Genomic DNA, 16,637 nt, shown 5'->3' on the forward strand with positions numbered 1-16,637 from the left:
ATGTTTCCATTGCGCATAACTTAAATACACTATTGAGGATTTATCGGACTGATGCACAGTGTTAATTCCATAGTTATATTTGTCGAATTCCATGTATTCAATGATAGTAATAGGCATATGTGGTTTTCCTGATTGAATACGGACGATTGTATTGGTACACGATTATCTACTGTGGATTTGTATTCGTTTAACTGATGCACAGCAAAAAAAGCCATGCATTTTTTGTAATTTTGGAAGAACTCAATATTTTTACAAGTGTTCTATATTGACAACAAACTGATTTTGAACTTAAAACATATAGGGTCCTTACAGGACCTTCGGCAATCCATTCAATCCAACAAGTTTGGAGAGCGTGTTGAGTTTAATCAATTCAGAACGTCGAGATGGAGCCCAACTCACCGAAGGTAACGTACTAACATAATCATACACCAACATATTCTACTTTCGCATAATATTAACAATTTGGAGACAGCTAATTTACAATACTTGTATGTTTTGTTGTTTTTACATATTAAATATATAGTTACATGGTTCTAAATCAGTCAGGTGTTATTAGTGCGTTATTTAAGGATTTGTCAAGCCATAGTCATTGCGCATGTCGTGCGATTTAATGGGTTTCCTCATTTATTGAATATGAATAAGTCATTAATTAAGTTGTTATTTGCTATTTTCTCCACAGTGGGTAGGCTCTTCTTGCGGTTTACACGGACCATATATATTCTACAAGGCGTTTAAATTTCACCGGGACGGTAAACCAAGAATTCTGTCCCTCGGAGACTTTTTCTTCGTGAGATGTAAGCCTGGGGATCCGATTTGCATAGCGGAGCTACAGCTGTTGTGGGAGGAAAGGACTACTAAGCAACTTTTATCAAGCTCAAAACTTTATTTCTTACCCGAAGATACTCCCTCGGGAAGGACAGTTAGCCATGGAGAGGTAATAACCTTCTTTTGCTCTCACGACGTGCCTTATGCTCCCAAATGAATAACAGCGTATAGACTAACAAATATTCTGTGTTGATAAATCAATGTGGCATTTTCTGCATTGGTCATTAATTGTATAATATGCGCATGCATTTGTGATTCCCACATTGATCCATCACAAACGGCATGTGTCTATTACTGTGTTATTGTCTACTTAGCCTATTTGTTCATTGTGTCGACTGCTGAATGTGCAGTTCAATCTTATCCAGCTGTGCGTAATAACGCTCGTGCGGGGATAATTGTATTAGGGGAAGAAAACCCCCTATAGCCTACGAATCCAGCGTTTGTCATTTTATTTCATGATGGGTGACATATAGGAGGAAATTGCGAAATGGTAAAGCATGAGATCACAACTTCTAGATTCAACAACAGAGTCTTTCATCATAGCATATGAATGGTTGCTGAATAAGTGCACAGACCTATTGAAAACGAGTGCTAACATGTCTAACTACTTAATAATTTTTAAAATGTCTATAAAATCATTCGCATTCCTAACGATATGATATTGTTGTCAGATCAAATGTACTGCCCTTTTACCCGAGGATCAGGACAGGTCGAAATGCCAAAGCAATACAAAAGGACACTTACTGTAGTCCGATATGTTGGCATTAGCAATATGATTAACTGAGGCATTTTGCTAAGTGGCCAAATATGACGCCTGTATCACATTTCATAAGCGCGTGGCAGAGAGCGAAAAAGCTTGGGTTAGTTTTGTATATGCTTTTCTTGTGCAGTATATAAAACAATCACATATTTTCTATATGCCACTGTAACCTACCCAAATACTCTATTCGACACAACATCACATTTTCGATCACTTGGTTTTATGGTCACATGAAATATGCCTGCAGTTGCCATTAGGGAGGACAAAGCCTGGTTTGTATTTCATTAGCAATGCAAACATAACCGTCTTTTCCTTTGCTGATGGTAAGCATTCTTTCCTCTTGAGTAATACAGTAGCTATCACATTTCCTTTTCATGAGAAAGGTATTTATAGTGGGTGTTGCTATGAATAAATGTAACTTAATCCTTTTTTCTTCTTTACTCAACCAGGATCATCCAAATCCTTCATTTGCATTATCCTTTACACAATGTAATGACTTTGTAATTACATTGAGTGCATGCACAGTCCATCATTTAGAAACACACTTCTGCAATAAGGACAAGTCAGCCCCACCCCTTGAGAAGCCTGATTTGCATTGTAAAGCGGTAACATCCACATGATTGGATATCTGGACAATATTATTTGACTCCTTCCAGGATCAAACGACAGAGTGACTCCAGAGTGTTGGTAGTGGTAAATTGATAGTTATAGCCTACAGCACAGCTGAAGTAGAGTATGACATAACATATGATGATATCTAAAACTGTGATGTTGATGCCAAAATCATGACCCCATTAAATGTGATTTTAAACTTGACCCTCAAAGCAAATTGCTCTACTTAGATTACATTGGACATTTACTCAAACAGGTAAACTGGCTGCAGTTATTACTAGTCAGTTAATTATATTTATGCAAATCTGCATAGCCTGAGACAGCTTTCAATTTCTAAGATTTACTTCGTAGTTATAGCCTCTGACTAATGGGTATGTCTAAGACTACATATTTACAGCACAAATGTGCACATGTCATGAGTACAATAAGTGTTTTCCTCCGTGTGATAAAAGAAGGTTATAAATCTCTCTGGATATCCCTTCTTGAGTTCAATGCTCAACGCATTATGTCATTTCCCCTCTGGCTCGGGTATTTGTATGCTCTTCGCCCCTCCCAGTGTAGGCAGGGACAAGAGAAACCCATGTCCTACTGTGCTCATTTTGCATTCGCTGACAACCCCTCTACTCCACTAGCTAAAAAATGCCTGCATGCTAATGTGAAAAGGCATTGTGTTGTGTGGCACACCCATTGTGAATATCATACAACCTCTATTTGTCTCTCTGCATTCTGTGGTCTGAGAACCACCTATTGCAAAACAGTCACATGCGTTAAACTACTTATTGAGTGACACAGTATAAGGTATTGCCCTAACGCCCCCCTCCGGTACATGTTGGCTCAATACACTGTCTTTATTTGGCTCATGTTTCAAGAGAGCTGTTTTAGATAACACTTACAGCTACAACCGCCAAAGTGCTGCTACAGCTAATTGCTTAGGCCTTATCTTTGCAGTACTCTAGGTACCCTTCGTGGAAATGGAAAATTGGCAAGTAGTGTGGTATTTTTGCATCATAAGCTAATAATTTGTTATTATCTCGGATGTCACTGCTTCTCCACTCTATTACTATAAATGACAAAGCAGTGAGGTAGGAAAGCAGTGACTGCAGCAGTTTTATTGATTGCAGTAGAAATAAATGGTGGAATCTGTCCAGAATCAGCTTTGGTTCAAGGCAAAAATCCATACTGGTTGTGTTTGAGTGCTTGGGACATGTTTGTAGGGAAATCAGATGATATATTGTTTATTTGCTTTTCTCAGATTTTCCTGGAGGGAGTATGTTTGCAGAAGTAATTTTCCAGTTATGTTATCTGGTGGTCCAGATATTCAAACAATAACTCAATAGAAGGTGTTATAACGACTTACACTACATGACCAAAAGTATGGACATCTGCACGTCGAACATGTCATTCCAATATCATTGGGTATTAATATGGTTTTGGAACCCCCTTTGCTGCTATAACAGCCTCCACTCTTCTGGGACGGCTTTCCACTTCATGTTGGAACATTGCAGCAGGAACTTGCTTCCATTAAGCCACAAGAGCATTAGTGAGGTTGGGCGCTGATGTTGGGCGATTAGGCCTGCCTCGTAGTCTGCGTTCCAATTCATCCCAAAGATGTTTGATAGTGTTGAGGTCAGGTCTCTGTGCAGGCCAGTCAAGTTCTTCCACACCGATCTCAACAAACCATTTCTGTATGTACCTCGCTTTGTGCACGGGGGTATTGTCATGATGAAACAGGAACGGGCCTTCCCCAAACTGTTGCCACAAAGTTGGAAGCACATATCGTCTAAAATGTAATTGTATGCTGTAGCGTTAAGATTTCCCTTCGCTGGAACTAAGGGGCCTAGCCCGAACCATGAAAAACTGCCCCAGACCATTATTCCTCCTCCACCAAACTTTACAGTTGGCAGTATGCATTGGGGCGGGTAGCGTACTCCTGGCATCCGCCAAACCCAGATTCATCCGTTGGACTGCCAGGTGGTGCAGCGTGATTCATCACTCCAGAGAACGCGTTTCCACTGCTCCAGAGTTCAATGGCGGCAAGCTTTACACCACTCCAGCCAACGCTTGGCATTGTGCATGTGATCTTAGGCTTGTGTGCGGCTACTCAGCCATGGAAACCCATTTCATGAAGCTCTCGACGAACAGTTATTGTGCTGACGTTGCTTCCAGAGGCAGTTTGGAACTCGGTAGTGAGTGTTACAACCTAGGACTGACCATTTTTACTCGCTACTCGCTTCAGCACTCGGCGGTTCCGTTCTGTGAGCTTGTGTGGCCTACCACTTCGTGGCTGAGCCGTTGTTGCTCCTAGACGTTTCCACTTCACAATAACAGCACTTAAGGTTGACCGGGGAAGCTCTAGCAGGGCAGACATTTGACGAACTGACTTGTTGGAAAGGTGGCATCCTATGACAGTGCTACATTGAAGGTCAATGAGATCTTCAGTAAGGCCATTCTACTGCAAATGTTTGTCTATTGAGATTGCATGGCTGTGTGCTCGATTTTATACACCTGTCAGCAACGTGTGTGGCTGAAATAGCCTAATCCACTAATTTGAAGGGGTTTCCACATACTTTTGTATATATAGTGTATGTGAGATGCTTACTGTTTAGTGAGCATGACACCAAATCACCCTATTCATTCAACAATGACAGGAATTTGAGGCAGAGGGAGAGGGAGGAGCCATTAAGTCTGAACGTTGCCCTCAAGTGAATTCCTTTTGCGTTTCTAAAATACATGTAAATTATTATCTTGTTTTATGGCATTACTGGTGGTAATTTAAAATGTAATTTAAACTGGATGTCATGCACTTCAAAGACAAAAACATCATTCTGGTTTATGTTATTTCCATACACATAAATTCGTTTTTTATATTCTGCTATTCTTTGATATACTGTATGTAATGATGTGTTATAACAGTGACTTTTCCCTCCACACGTGAGAAATTGGTGGTATTTGGATTGGTTTACACCTTGTCATTGACAAACCACTAACATCAAACATTTCCCATAATGCATGACTCTACCCCCCAAGCTATTGTGGATCATTATAACCTTAGAGAACTGAAACCACAGATGAGATGTTTGAATGTACTTAGCATATTTTCATTCTTTAGTGAATGCTCATAGCACTGCTTCAGCCTGATATTATTTAGTCTTTGATTACACACCCCACAGTCAAACTAAGTCAGATAGTTTTCAGTACTGTGTGTTTTAAGTATTTTTGAAATGACACACTGTACAAAACAACATGGTAGCTGCTTATAGTTTATAGCATATCTGATCGCCAATATCTTGCAGGCATATAGATTGCAGGCATAAAACAACTATTTAACCCAGTTCCATTTTAAAACAGTCCCAGTAGAATATATTAGCCCACTAGCATCTCCTGGCCTCTTTTTTTTAGATAGTTGAGTTTGTTTTGAGACACTGTAGCCAAGGTCAGTGCTCAGGAGGAAAGATAATGAACTCATATTGCATTTCACTCCCTCAGCCGAGCGCACCATGGAGCATTGTTCATGTCACCATGCCCATTACTCAATTACTAATCTCCTTTTGGCCCAAGGAATTCCTGGGTTGACCCCCTGAGCCACCAGACTGAAACCTTCTCAGCATGACAGGGGCTGTCTGTGGGACTCTTGACTCTTAACTGAAAGACCTGTCCAACCAATGTACCACTTTGCCCTACAATGGTGACATTAAGGAATGTCCCTTACAGTTCAAAAACGGTGGTGTTCTTTTTACGGAATGATATGGAATAATATGGATTTTATGGAACTTGACAGATCATGCAATTATTGTGTAGTAGCATTAATTGTTGAATTTTAACAGTCATAAAAGCACACTGTTTCTCTGTAGTCAATAGGGCCTTCAACTCTACTTTAGATTGCTTTGACGCTAAGATTGCTCTTTAGATCTAGTCTTCCTAACATTACATATAGACTTCCCTTGTGACCTTTGCTTCATGTCAATGCATCTGGAGCTTCAAGCACATCTGAAACTGGCTAATGACTCATTATCACCTAATTGATATACTGTATCATTTATTAGTAGTCCTGGGAACGTTAATTGCTCTTACACAGTTGACATTCCATACATGTTATATAAGCGCTCATATATTATTTGTTTTAAAGTTTAAAAAAAGGGGTCATATCCAGTATGTCCTGCAGGGGTTAAAGTAGATTACATTTCTTACAGGTATGGAACACCCAAGTGCACGCACGCATAAAAAAAAAAAATCCAACTACAAAAATTACAGGGTAGCCTACTCTGCTGACACTGACAAACAGATCAATAAAAACGATGTTGTCTGATCCGTATAATCGGCCTACGAAAAGAGGAGACACAAATACAATGATGTCCATCTATCCTGGAGGAGGAAATTATTGTCCAAAAACAAACAAAAGTGGCACTGACCCAATGATAAAGACAGTGAATATGCACACTCACCGGGGATATGGCCGATGTTCTCCACCGGTGCCAATAAGAAAGGCTACTGTTTGCTCAATTAAGTTATGGATTTTGATAACTAATAGACACTTTTCATTGTCATCTCTTTACAGCAATAGCCATATGCTTTTAATTTTTTTTAAATGTGATTCTGTTTGTAAATATTGTTATATGCCTAGCTGGGTCTCTCTGCTTTTCACTGACAGTCGCAACTCAACAAGGATCTATTTAGTATTTGCAGCGCGCGCTGCCCAAATTGCGGGCCCTTCTAACTGTAGGCTATGCAATTTTTTTTAAGCAAATGATCCTCTATGGCCAAATCATGCTTTCTGGTGTAGTAGATAATCCCGTGTGGCTCAGTTGGTAGAGCATGGCGCTTGCAACGCCAGGGTTGTGGGTTCATTCCCCACGGGGGGACCAGGATGAATATGTATGAACTTTCCAATTTGTAAGTCGCTCTGGATAAGAGCGTCTGCTAAATGACTTAAATGTAAATGTAAATGTAGTAGCCTATTTTGAATTGTATTTATTTATGTATAGACAGGAGTAAGCTAATTAGGCTATAGAATCTTGGCACTTACATTTACTTTAGAGAAAGTTTAGCTTCCCCTAGCCTTATGGACATGCTGCCTATGCCTTTTAATGTAGCATAAACACAACCAGTCATTATATAGGTAGGCTACCTGTGCACATTCGTTCACTCAGAAAATAATTTCAACATCCAAACCCCAACAGTGCACCTGCAATTTGATGAATGGAAAGAGACATCAGTTACAAAACACAGTGTGTATTGTAATGCCATTCTGCGATTAACATTAGGCCTACATTAGGCCTGAATTGATGCATCGACTGTTGTCCATGCATGCCTCGGTCTCGGCCACTCATCTCCGCCTTGACAAAATGTGTTCTTTTCAAACCACAACCCAATTTGGATCGTATACCACCCAGTTTCCAGTCAATTCGCACATTTTTCATGTGGCTGACATGCAGTAATGTTAAATTAAGGTGTAATAGCCTATTGTTTTTTGGGCATGTTTTATTAATTGTGATAGTCTCACATTTACCGGTACGGCGTACCTCCACTATTTCTTTTGCCGTGACTCTGTAACAGACCATATTGCCTTTCTTTCACTCTTGATGTCCTATATTATTAATCATGAACCTTTTGTAATAAATCACATTGTAATATTATTGCTCCATAAACATCTAAGGTTGTTGTAAGCCTATTGTATCGTATGATAAAGAGCATGAAATGATATAGCAGCAACCTCTTGTGAATTGTTTTATTTGAAGTGTCACTTCTTTCCATTGGTAGCCTCACGAGACCTCTGACCTATATATGCAGCTTGGTGGTTTTATCTTCCAATTCCTTCCACTATCAGTACCTTAACTCTTTATGGTAACTCAGTGTGGATGTTTTACTGCATTTGAATGTGTGGTCTGTTCATTAACTAACTCATGTCACTACAAAACAGGATAGTTGGTTACATGCTGGCACCCACACCTGTCACATAAAATGTAATGATGTTAGAGAATACTTTCTGTGAGGAAAGCTATAAAGTATGTTATGAATACACTCACTCAAAATACATAATCCATTGTGAAATCTTCTGAGTGACGTAGTATCAAATATAATATATCCCCTATGATTTGCCAGTTTAGTATGTTTACGTAGGCAATTGCTTCAAAGCACAGTAAGAATTCCAGAGGATTTTTGGCTGCTGGCATCACTGCTTAAAAATTTCAGCTCTCTGCTGTTGATTGTTACTAAAATGGAGGTCTATGTTATGGAAATGTGTACCTAAAAAAAAAAGAGGCTTCCTTGCATCACGCCAGCACGCAAACAGTTTCAACCACCAACCAACCACCACTTGACAGCTCATTATAGGAGTGACAAAAGCGAATGTCTTATGTTTCCGTTTACTGAGAAGACACTGCTATAGGAAGCTAACCATTACAGCTTTTCTTATTTGCCGATTTGTTTTTGATTAACTCAGTTTTGTTAGCAGTGGAATGAGGATTGTGCAAATTTACTCTGTATGAAGAGTAGTAAAGGCACTGTACAGATGTAGGATCTTAATTTGACACCCTGTTGCAGGAAATGCAAACTGGAAGTGTGTTTGAGGTTTAAAAAGGCTTCTTAAGTTTGTAATTTCCGCTTTCAAATTTTAGACTTGATTTGCCCTAACAAATAATGTGTCGACCCCTACATAAATTAGAATCCACACAATAATTCAAATGTCCTGTTGCTGCAGGATTATGTTCCTGCTGTGAGAAAGTGGCAAATTAAAAGATTGTGTGTGTGTGTGTGTGTGTGTGTGTGTGTGTGTGTGTGTGTGTGTGTGTGTGTGTGTGTGTGTGTGTGTGTGTGTGTGTGTGTGTGTGTGTGTGTGTGCGTGCGTGCGTGCGTGCGTGTGTGCGTGTGTGTGTGTGTGCGTGCGTGCGTGCGTGCGTGCGTGCGTGCGTGCGTGCGTGCGTGCGTGCGTGCGTGCGTGCGTGCGTGCGTGCGTGCGTGCGTGCGTGCGTGCGTGCGTGCGTGTGTGTGAATGCTTAAAGGTAGCTTCAAGGGAAAGGTGTACAGACAGATGCAAGGTAAGTGTTAAAAAGTGTGTTTCTCCAGATGGACACATCTGTCCTCCAGATTCCGCAGCTTAATAACAATCTCGTACCACTCCGGCCCGATAACAAGCACAACAGCGCCCATTACTCCTCAAAATGAAACCACATTTCAACATTTCTATGTTACAATTTTTTCATTGCAATTCCTCAAAAGGGAAAGATTGAAAAAGCTATTGGAAAACAACTTGTTCAAGGGTGGTAGACTCTAGAATATTACATTTGAACAAAAGGTTGCTTAGAAAAGTTCACCCTAGTTACCATTGCAAGTTATGACGCCATCTCTAATAGTAACTATTATATTAGTCTTAAGGTGGTGTTAGGAGTTGACATATCCATGGTAGTTATTTTCCTCCTGACCTCACACTCCCTGCCCTCGCACCTCTGATTCATAAGGGTTGGGTTAAATGCGGAAGACACAGTTCGGTTGAATGCATTCAGTTGTGCAACTGACTAGGTATCCCCCTTCCTTCTCTTGTCTCTCTTATAGCATGAGGTCATTGCTGTGTCAGAGAAGGTGATTGTTCGGTTGGAGGACCTGGTGAAGTGGACAGTCCCAGAGTTTTCGGAATGGTCCCACGGGCTGCGGGCAGCGCCTCTGAAGCCCTCTGTCCTGAGGGAGCTGGGCACCAACGGACACAGAGAGGCCCTCCACAGATACAGGGAGAGCACCTTCACCAGCGGCCTCAACTTCAGAGACATCCAAAGGGAGAGGTCTCAACTGGGTAAGGACAGCATCTTTCCTGTCTTTCAAGGTATTTTGTGTGGCTGTCGATCTGTAGTTTGAACAAGCACTAGAATTCTGAGTTATGATTGACATAATTTATACATGGAATTATAACTGTGTAATTATAAACCTCTTATAGATGGAGGCTTTGTATAAATAGTTACCAGTTTGGATTACACATCACTAGAAGAGCCACACATGCACAATAATACATGTATGACCAATTCAAAATGGTTTCATTATGCATTTCTTTTTGCTCATGTTACATAATTGTACAGTTATAATTGCATGTACATTCTGTATAATTGCCTCAGACCTCTGACATCCTTCATTTGTATCATTGATGTCATTGAGGTATTTGATAGCTGCATTGTAGCAGTGGCGAACCGTGGCTATTGGACCTAGGTCTTCAGTGGGGGAAAATAATCTTCCAACACGTTGTACCAATATAGCAACAGTTAATGTGCCCAACTGAATCAAACAGGCCTAAGGCTGAGCCATGCTTCGGGATGCCACTCACACAGAGGCAGCACCCGCATGGACAATGCTACCAGCAACAACAACCAAACTGGTAACCTAATGCCATCACTGTCACACTATCATCAAAAGAGAAAACAGTGACACGTAAAAGGATGTGAGATTAAACAGGTTTGTGATGCTGAAAGGACAGTGACTGTAATATGCAGCACGCACCATGGAGTGTTTCCCAGTCGATATGTACAACTATTACTTCCCATTGTAAACACCTTTTTCACATTCAGCACACAAAATCTAGAGTTTAAATGCAACAATGTTTCACACACAAGTTGTTTTCAAAGAGAGCTAACAACAGCAAGCGAGCTTTAACCTTTATTTAACTAGGCAAGTCAGTTAAGAACAAATTCTTATTTACAATGACGGTCTACACCGGCCAAACCTGCACAACGCTGGGCCAATTGTGCACCGCCCTATGGGACTCCCAATCACAGCCAGTTGTAATACAGCCTGGAATCAAACCAGGGAGTCTGTAGTGACGCCTCTAGCACTGAGATGCAGTGCCTTAGACCGCTGTGCCACTCAGGAGCCCTCCACTTACCAGATGACAATAATTTGAAACTTAACTTCTTGTTGAAAGTTCATTTTGAAAAGGGCAAAGCTAACAAATTAGCAACAACATCCTCTTCGATAACACCTGCCGCAGCCGCTGCACACTAGCCTACAACAAAAGCTAGCTAGTTAGACCGTGCTTGCTATTGCGCAACGACCTGTTGGCAAAGGGTTCTCCTGCGGGGACAGCCGAAGAACCCTTTTAGGTTCTAGATAGCACATTTTTTTACTAAGAGTGTAGCTTCTGAGGTCCCAGCCAATGGCTGACTTAGATAGCTAGATTTATCTCCCCGGAGACTGCTGAAGAAAAATCCTGATTGGGTATTTTTTTCTTTTCAGTGTTAACCCTTTTCTTTTCCAACACAAACTGAAGATATGAAAATTATTCTATAATTTCAGCCAGTAGTTTTGAAAGTCTTACTCACGAGCCAAAACAGGTCCCCGATTTTTGTACATTCTCATCCAATTGTGTACTACGTCATCCACAACAAATATATATTTTTTGCAATTCGTATGATATGTTACGAATCCAATTTGTACAATATGTTACGAATTTGTTGTGCGTAGCCTTTTCCACTCAATACCCCTGTCATCCGGAATACATGTTAAAAATTACAGATTTTGTGATTGATAAGCGCCTGAATTGGAACGCATTGGCTGTAGAGTAACATGCTACACATGTCAGAGCGCAGGTTCTCCGCTTCACAGCGCTGTATTCGTGTTGACAGCTGTTATAAACTTGAGCGCCGCGCGACTTGAATATTCCCCATTCCTCCTTCTAATTGGCTACTTTTGCACATTTGTTGTTGTCTGAGTAATGGAAATGCTGTAAATCGAGACGAGTCTTTGTTCTGAAAGATGAGACGTTGAAGATTATAATAAATACCGCTTTGATGTCATACAAGCAAGCCAAACACATGTGCACTTCACATTTCCATATTTGAAAACTCATGTCATTTACAGTATCAACTATATACAGTTGAAGTCGGAAGTTTACATACACTTAGGTTGGAGTCATTAAAACTAGTTTTTCAACAACTCCACAAATTTCTTGTCAACAAACTACAGTTTTGGCAAGTCGGTTAGGACATCTACTTTGTGCATGACACAAGTAATATTTCCAACAATTGTTTACAGACAGATTATTTAACTTATAATTTACTGTATCACAATTCCAGTGGGTCAGAAGTTTACATACGCTTGGAAAATTCCAGAAAATTATGTCATGGCTTTAGCTTCTGATAGGCTAATTGACATAATTTGAGTCAATTGGAGGTGTACCTGTGGATGTATTTCAAGGCCTACCTTCAAACTCAGTGCCTCTTTGCTTGACATCATGGGAAAATCAGTAGAAATCAGCCAAGACCTCAGAAAAAAATTGTAGACCTCCACAAGTCTGTTTCATCCTTGGGAGCAATTTCCAAATACCTAAAGGTACCACGTTCACCTGTACAAACAATAGTATGCAAGTATAAACACCATGGGACCACGCAACCGTCATACCGCTCAGGAAGGAGACGTGTTCTGTCTCCTAGAGATTATTGTACTTTGGTGCAAAAAGTGCAAATCAATCCCAGAACAACAGCAAAGGACCTTGTGAAGATGATGGAGGAAACAGGTACAAATGTATCTATATCCACAGTAAAATGAGTCCTATATCGACATAACCTGAAAGGCCGCTCAGCAAGGAAGAAGCCACTTCTCCAAAACCACCATAAAAAAGCCAGACTACGGTTTGCAACTGCACATGGGGACAAAGATCGTACTTTTTGAGAAATGTCCTCTGATCTGATGAAACAATTTTTTTGGGCCAGAATGACCATCGTTATGTTTGGAGGTAAAAGGGGGAGGCTTGCAAGCCGAAGAACACCATCCCAACCGTGAAGCACGGAGGTGGCACCATCATGTTGTGGGGGTGCTTTGCTGCAGGAGGGATGGGTGCACTTCACAAAATAGATGGCATCATGAGGCAGAAAAATGATGTGGATATATTGACGCAACATCTCAAGACATCAGTCAGGAAGTTAAAGCTTGGTCACAAATGGGTTTTACAAATGGACATTGACCCCAGGCATACATCCAAAGTTGTGGCAAAATACTTTAAGGACAACAAAGTCAAGGTATTGGAGTGGCCATCACAAAGCCCTGACCTCAATCTTATAGAAAATGTGTGGGCAGAACTGAAAAAGCGTGTGCGAACAAGGAGGCCTACAAACCTGACTCAGTTACACCAGCTCTGTCAGGAGGAATGGCAGAGCTGGTGTATCCCAACTTATGGAAGCTTCTGGAAGTCTAGCCGAGACATTTGACCCAAGTTAAACAATTTAAATACTAAAATACTAATTGAGTGTATGTAAACTTCTCACCCACTGGGAATGTGATGAAATAAATAAAAGCTGAAATAAATAATTCTCTCTACTTTTATTCTGACATTTCACATTCTTAAAATAAAGTGGTGATCCTAACTGACCAGGGCATTTTTACTAGGATTAAATGTCAGGAATTGTGAAAACCTGAGTTTAAATGTATTTGGCTAAGGTGTATGTAAACTTCTGACTTCAACTGTATACCCTGAGTTTTCTTGAACAGAAGGAGCCTATGTTTGTCATATTGTGAAGAAATTTTGCTGAGGAACACGTACTTAAATGTCCATTTTATGCGCAACAAAATTAGTCTGTTTGTCTGAAGTGCCTTGTGAATGCCTCACACTGTAAGATCATATTTTATGATTTAGCTAGCCATGTTGGCAATAGAATAAGCTTTCGAATGATGACCACCTTACCCAGATTGTGATTTATAATATTTTTTGATTGCGTAAACAACAACAGTAATTGTATGATGGTGGGGGCTGTGTTCCAAACAAAAAACTACAAGTGTGCTTGCCTCAGTTCTTCAACGGAAAAGCTAGGAGAGCTCAAAAAAGCACCTTATAGTTGAAGGCTCTTTCCTTGAGTCATAAAAGTGCATTGAAATTACTTAGGAACTGTGCACACTTGGAGAGGTGCGTGCACAGTTTGGAGAGGTGCGTGGCCAGTTTGGAGAGGTGCATGGCCAGTTTGGAGAGGTGCGTGGCCAGTTTGGAGAGGTGCGTGGCCTAACTAAGACATCAGTTAGACCTTTCATTCAAACAATATTCTTATTATGTTACTGAATGTATCCAGACTATTTTCAGATTTGATTGTTGACAAATGCTGTGAAAGGTAGAGTAAATGTCAAATGCACATAAAATCAACAGTGTAATGTTTGGATTCAGTCGTGTATCAGTTGAACTGTTGTGTCCTCACTTTTTGGTCTGATAAAGATTTCTCTTTCAATTGCTACCATGGTCATGCATATGCTTTTTATAGTTATTTTAGAAATATTTCAAGCTATCCATATAGGCCCATTTCCATGCGTGTAAGGGTTTGAATTTTTAGATTTTATTTAGTATTTTACCCCCTTTTTTTCTCCCAAATTGGGATCAAACCCAGGTCTGTAGTGACACCTGAAGCACTGCGATGCAGTGCCATAGTCCGCTGTGCCACTCGGGAGGCCAGTGTAAGGGGTTTTAATTAAGATCCCGGACTGCATCTTTAATTCAGAACATCATTAAAATATTATTGAAAAGATTAAATAAAAAAGGACAATTATTTCATAAATCCTTAGGCCTTCTCTTAAGGCATAGAAGGCCCTCACGGTTCAACACTGCTCATTGTGGTATTTTACTGCTGCATTGAACAGAACATGAATCACAAGATATAAAGGAGGCTGATGAGTCATGCTAATCCTTGCAGATATTACATATTTGCTGGTTTATTTAAACAGAAGAAATGTGAAGGACTTTGAGTATATTTTTGTTTTTACCCCTTCAGATGAAGTAGCATAATTGTCATAGAATGTTAATGACACATTCTGCATTCTCTAACTCCAATTTCATGTTTTTCTTTTAATTCATAGTTAACAGAGTACTTCCTGTCTTCATATAAATATCTCCCATTGACGTCAATACAAGTAGAAGGTCTTGTCACACATAGTTGTATCAATTTGGGATTTCTAGAGATACTGCTGTAATGTTTTTCAAAAAATAATTTTTACACTACCAAAAAACATTTGACTAGAGAATAACTGAAAGAAGAAACAACATAGACAAAGAAAATTGAGAAAAAGCCCTTCAGAATGGGCTATTGATGGTTATTATTGTTTTGGGTGTTGTGTATGATGCATATATCCTCCAGTAGCTGGAGAGTTTGCTTGTTTTTTCATATGAGTGTTACATTGCCCTTGAACACACTCTATATCATTACATTTTCATACAGAAAGTGGATTGGAGAATCAATAATGGCCGCTTTGTCATTCTACTACATGAGGAATCGTGTGTGTGTGTGTGTGTGTGTGTGTGTGTGTGTGTGTGTGTGTGTGTGTGTGTGTGTGTGTGTGTGTGTGTGTGTGTGTGTGTGTGTGTGTGTGTGTGTGTGTGTGTGTGTGTGTGTGTGTGTGTGTGTGCGCGCGCCAGTGCTTCTCTATATATGCGTTTGTGGTGATTGTGTAATAGGAATAGCAGAAAATATCAGAGGGACAAAAAAAGCTGTATCGATTTTTCTGATGTCAGTCTCGTCACCTTCTAATATTGTCTGTGTCTGTGTGATGCTAATGAGCGATGTAGCCATTAATGACTCCATCAGGCTGTGTAAATGCACTTGTCCCTCCAGTGGAGTCTCTCACTGGCTGCCAGCTGAATGTGCCGGGTCAGCAGAACTCCCCTGGCAGGGCACCAGCAGCCCTAGCCCTGTGGCATGTGTTCCCTCGCTTGCCTGCCATTGGCTTTCTAACGATAAGAGAGGAATCATTCAACAAAGGCACGCTATTCCAGTGAGCTGCAGTTTGGATAGCTATATGGCTGTGATGAGCTGATGATTGAAATGAAATATGAATCAACAAGAGATATTGCACGCTTTCCACGAGTGTCCTGCCGCTAGCAATGTAGGTTTTGTTAAAGCTTCTGAATCATTATTTGATTTTAGATATTTTGGGGAAATTATTCTTTATAAGTCATTGAGTTTCTTATTGTTGGATAGAGCTTTCGTGCTTTATCAGTTCTATTCATAACATGGATGATCTACAGTATATATCAGAGCCATTTATTCATTGAAAGAACAGGATACTGACAGAGATTGCATGGAAATCAATTGTGCGCTAAATAGTAATACACTGTTCTATTGTTCGAGGGAAACATTTTGTATGCTAGTGCATCCAAATATTTCCTGGCAGACAGTCAATGAGAAGTGCAGTGCATGGAAAGCTTAAATAATGCTCTCTACAAATGTGTCATGAATAGCAGAATCACAGTGCTATTGTTTATGTGAATTATATGATGTGATATTATAGCAACTAAGCTATGTGCTCTGATCACAAAGGATAGGAAAACCCGAGATCTCCACTGTAATTAATTTGAAAAACAGTGCCCTTGCCTTGCCTGCTAGCTAGAGCGCCGCATCGACTACAGTGATTATTTTTACAGTGAGAGTGGAGTGAGAGTGGAGATGGCTATTATAATTCAAGTGCCGTCTTGAGGAAGAATGAACTGTTTTCA

At 40.2% G+C, this 16,637-nt stretch overlaps 1 protein-coding gene across 1 annotated transcript in view; it reads left to right on the top strand.

The window, feature by feature from the left end:
• Positions 1-341: 341 nt before the first annotated feature.
• Positions 342-16,637, top strand: part of LOC139570940 (AT-rich interactive domain-containing protein 5B-like) — a 72,190-nt gene continuing 55,894 nt past the window's right edge. The window contains exons 1-3 of the mRNA XM_071393291.1: positions 342-404; positions 680-934; positions 9,746-9,980. Coding sequence (XP_071249392.1) covers positions 384-404; positions 680-934; positions 9,746-9,980 — 511 coding nt within the window. The 5' untranslated portion in view covers positions 342-383. The remainder of the gene's footprint in view (positions 405-679; positions 935-9,745; positions 9,981-16,637) is intronic.

The sequence above is a fragment of the Salvelinus alpinus genome, chromosome 3 (genome assembly GCF_045679555.1).
Source record: "Salvelinus alpinus chromosome 3, SLU_Salpinus.1, whole genome shotgun sequence".
NCBI lineage: Eukaryota > Metazoa > Chordata > Actinopteri > Salmoniformes > Salmonidae > Salvelinus > Salvelinus alpinus.